The sequence below is a fragment of the Thalia democratica genome, chromosome 8 (assembly GCF_965202585.1).
Source record: "Thalia democratica chromosome 8, ktThaDemo2.hap1.1, whole genome shotgun sequence".
Taxonomy (NCBI): domain Eukaryota; kingdom Metazoa; phylum Chordata; class Thaliacea; order Salpida; family Salpidae; genus Thalia; species Thalia democratica.
This window is the reverse complement of record NC_139172.1, coordinates 1,403,973-1,407,305: the sequence shown is the minus strand read 5'-3', so window position 1 is coordinate 1,407,305 and position 3,333 is coordinate 1,403,973. Positions and strand designations below refer to the sequence as shown.

The following is a 3,333-nucleotide window of genomic DNA, read 5'->3' as shown; positions in this document are numbered from 1 at the left end:
GATAAGTATTAGCTGAAACATGTTTTACTTTTTTGCACAACAAAAATGGTTTTATGATACATGTCTCTAATTTTTATTTAATATATGTATTTTAGAAAAATGAATAGATGACTGTACTTAAACTAACTAGTGGCGTATTTTCAGAACAGCTTAGTAACATATAACGCAAATAAATAATGACAAATATGGAAGATTTACTGTCAAAAATGAAAAACATTACAGTTCAAAAGAAAAGTATTCAATTATATAAACCACCTAAAAGCAGAGGTAATGTTTACAGTGTTCTTATAAAATTATTAAGATGTTTTTTCTTACCGTTATTAAGTTATATAAGTTTTTAAGTTACCTAGGTAAATGTGTTTTTATAATATTTTTAGTCATGTAAATTAGCTAAACGTCGAAACAAACTATTTTTCAGAATCTCATAAAAAAAACAATGATCATGATGAAAGACTTAACATCTCATTACATCATGTTGATCACGGAGATTGTTACGAACCTAAGACATTAGAAAAATGTTCTATATCGTACAAAAGTGGTAGAAAACGTTACAAAAACAAAATGAAATGTTACAAAGTCAAGGGTCGTCTAGGAAAACAAAGGTTTTAATTAACAACTAGTTTAAATAGAATTAAGTTGAGTTATTTAAAAATGAAATTGAAAGTTGGTTATTTACAAAGTTAGCTTGAATACAAATATTGAATCGCAATGTTTTTAAATTATTTATTCAACAGTAGTTTGTTTTTCTCAATACTATACTTATGATATTCTATTTTATATTTAAATTTGAGACTACAGTAACTCAGGTTTTATAAATTGTTTGTAACGCTTTATAGACCGTTCCTCATGAATGGTATATTTTTTCGATTTGATAATGAAACTTTTAAATTGTTAAACAAAAACTATTTTAAAGGAAAACAGTTTATGACCGCCTTGGAAAACGACGACCACAAAATAATAATGATATAGATAATGACGGTTGTGTCATTATGAAGGGAGACTTATACGCTCACAAAAAGAAATTGTAAGTTGTTGTTTGTTTTTTTTAAACTTATTTTTCGTATAATTGAAATATTAAGTTTTTGTACTTTTTTATTATACGTAAACTCTTAAGACTAATAATAAAAATAACTAAAACATTTATCAAAATATAATATTGAATAAAAATTCAATTGTTTTGAGTACAAGGTTTTGGTTATGAGTACAAGGTTTTACTACCTTGTAAAACAAAACTTTAATGTATTAAATTTCACAGTGACCCGTTGAGCCGAAACAGAGGATCAATAATAAGAAAGTTTAAAATTGACAGGAGAGAAAATATCAAAATATCTCCTGCCGCAATCAAAAACAACTTCAACAACATCAATAAGTCAAAAGTTGATGTAGAAAACGCCTGGTACCAAATAAAAGTATTTCGAGGCGCAGATGAAGTTGAAACTCAATTGATTGAAAAAATGAGTAAAATTATTGATGCTCCCATAGAATACAGGCAGTATCACGTTTTCAACGGTGATGCTAGTTTCTATGTGCTTGGAAAAGGCAAAGCAGATGCGCTGTTGAGTTGCAACCGTCAACTTACCAGCAGTTTCGGTAATGATATGCTGAAAGTAGTTAGGTACACAGCAAAGTCTGATGTATACCGTGACGACCAACTAGAAAGCATTAAGCAGTGCATCAAAAGCCGGGTCTATTTAGAACAAGGCGTTCTTGACTTGAGCGGTCTCAGCTTTGACAAAACTCTGAAGAAGCAAGGTATCAGAATTAACCTGCATAGAAGCGAGTATTTTACAATTATTGTAAAAACATTAGATTCGCTGTTCAGAGGAAGTGATCAAAATAAAAGAATCACAACATTAAATTTAGAAAAAAATAACTTAAGTTATAAATCAATTGGCTTTCTCAAAAACAGCCTCATTGATATGTTTCCCAATATTAACCGTCTCTCAGTTGCTGAAAATCACATTAAAATCGTAAAAGATTTGAAAGCATTAAGAGATTGGAATTTAATTGAGCTTAAGTTATACGATAGCAGTCAAGATGCAACTGTAAATGATATAAGCAACTGGCGAAAACTCTTTCCAGACTTGATCAAACTTAACTGCAGAGATTATGAGCCTCCAGTTAAAATAGATGTTGCAGAGTATGAAATACCAAAAACTATGGGAAGCAACTTTATGCTGCTTTCTGATAGTGCAAAAGAAGTGTTCATCAATCATGTCAAAAACTTATTCAGTTGCCTTGACAAAGTAAAAACCTCAGATGATGCAAGCAACTTTTACTGTAAAGATTCACAGTTTAGCTTGACAATTTCTAGCAATGATAAAGATTCTACAATGAAAAAATACTTGGAAGTGTGCAAGGAGTGCACACCAAACAACCGACAGAAAGTCAGAGTCGGTTGTAATAAGTCCGATTCCAAAAAGTATAACTTTGGGAGAGAGGAAATTGTGAAAGCGTTGCGCAAGCTACCCTTATCAAAACACATCATGGACAGCTTTGTTTGTGATGTCACGTTCTGCTCTAGTGAGTTCATCAGTTACGTTATCAGCGGCACTTTTGAAGAAGCCGGTGGTAAAGTTCGCGCCTTCACCAGAAGCATATCCTGCGCAATTTCCGCTGAAATTAAATTTACAATACTGAGCGACATGCTCCATATCAGGAACCAATCGGTCGCCGAAAAGAAAGAAAACGCCGCCAAGGTGGCCGCAATCAACCAGTTGCCACGACCGCCGTGTGACGTGCGAACGGAGATGTTGAAAACTTTCATGAAAGACTCAGGAATGAACGAGAAATATTCGCACGAATGTCTGCACAACAACGGGTGGGATTATGATAAAGCCGGAAGAAATTTTATGGAACTGCACAAAAACAACCACATACCGCTTGAAGCATATCAATTCTAAAATACTGTTAACAAAATAAAAACAAAGAAGCTAAAACGAACTATCGATCTTAACTAAAAGCTTCTTTTCTTGTTATTTTTTCCCTTGATTTTAACAAATTTTTAATTGAGCTCTTTTATTTGTTGTTGTTTTCTTTTACAATTTTAATAAATTTTAATTAAAAAAAAATAAGTTTTTATATTATCAATAAGTATAAGCTAAAAAATGGTCTAAGTAAAATAAAAGTTTTCACTGATATATCCGCAGAAAAGAATGCGAAAACCTTTGATAGAAGAGTTTTTTATGCAAAGAAATTGATGTTTAGTATTAATTATCATAAAATAATATCTAATACAATAGAAATAAATTACAATAAATGAATTATTTTATATAAAAATAATACTTAGATTGCCTACTCCAAAACTATTTCATTTGCATTAAAACATCAAGG

General features: G+C 31.0%; 1 protein-coding gene across 1 annotated transcript; it reads left to right on the top strand.

Annotated features, from left to right (window-relative positions):
• Window positions 1-989: 989 nt before the first annotated feature.
• LOC145842279 (nuclear RNA export factor 1-like) lies at window positions 990-2,903 on the top strand. The gene is made up of 3 exons (XM_082949701.1): window positions 990-1,024; window positions 1,310-1,780; window positions 1,910-2,903. The coding sequence occupies exons 1-3, from the start codon at window positions 990-992 to the stop codon at window positions 2,901-2,903; spliced, it is 1,500 nt and encodes a 499-aa protein (XP_082805827.1).
• The last annotated feature ends 430 nt before the right edge of the window (window positions 2,904-3,333 follow it).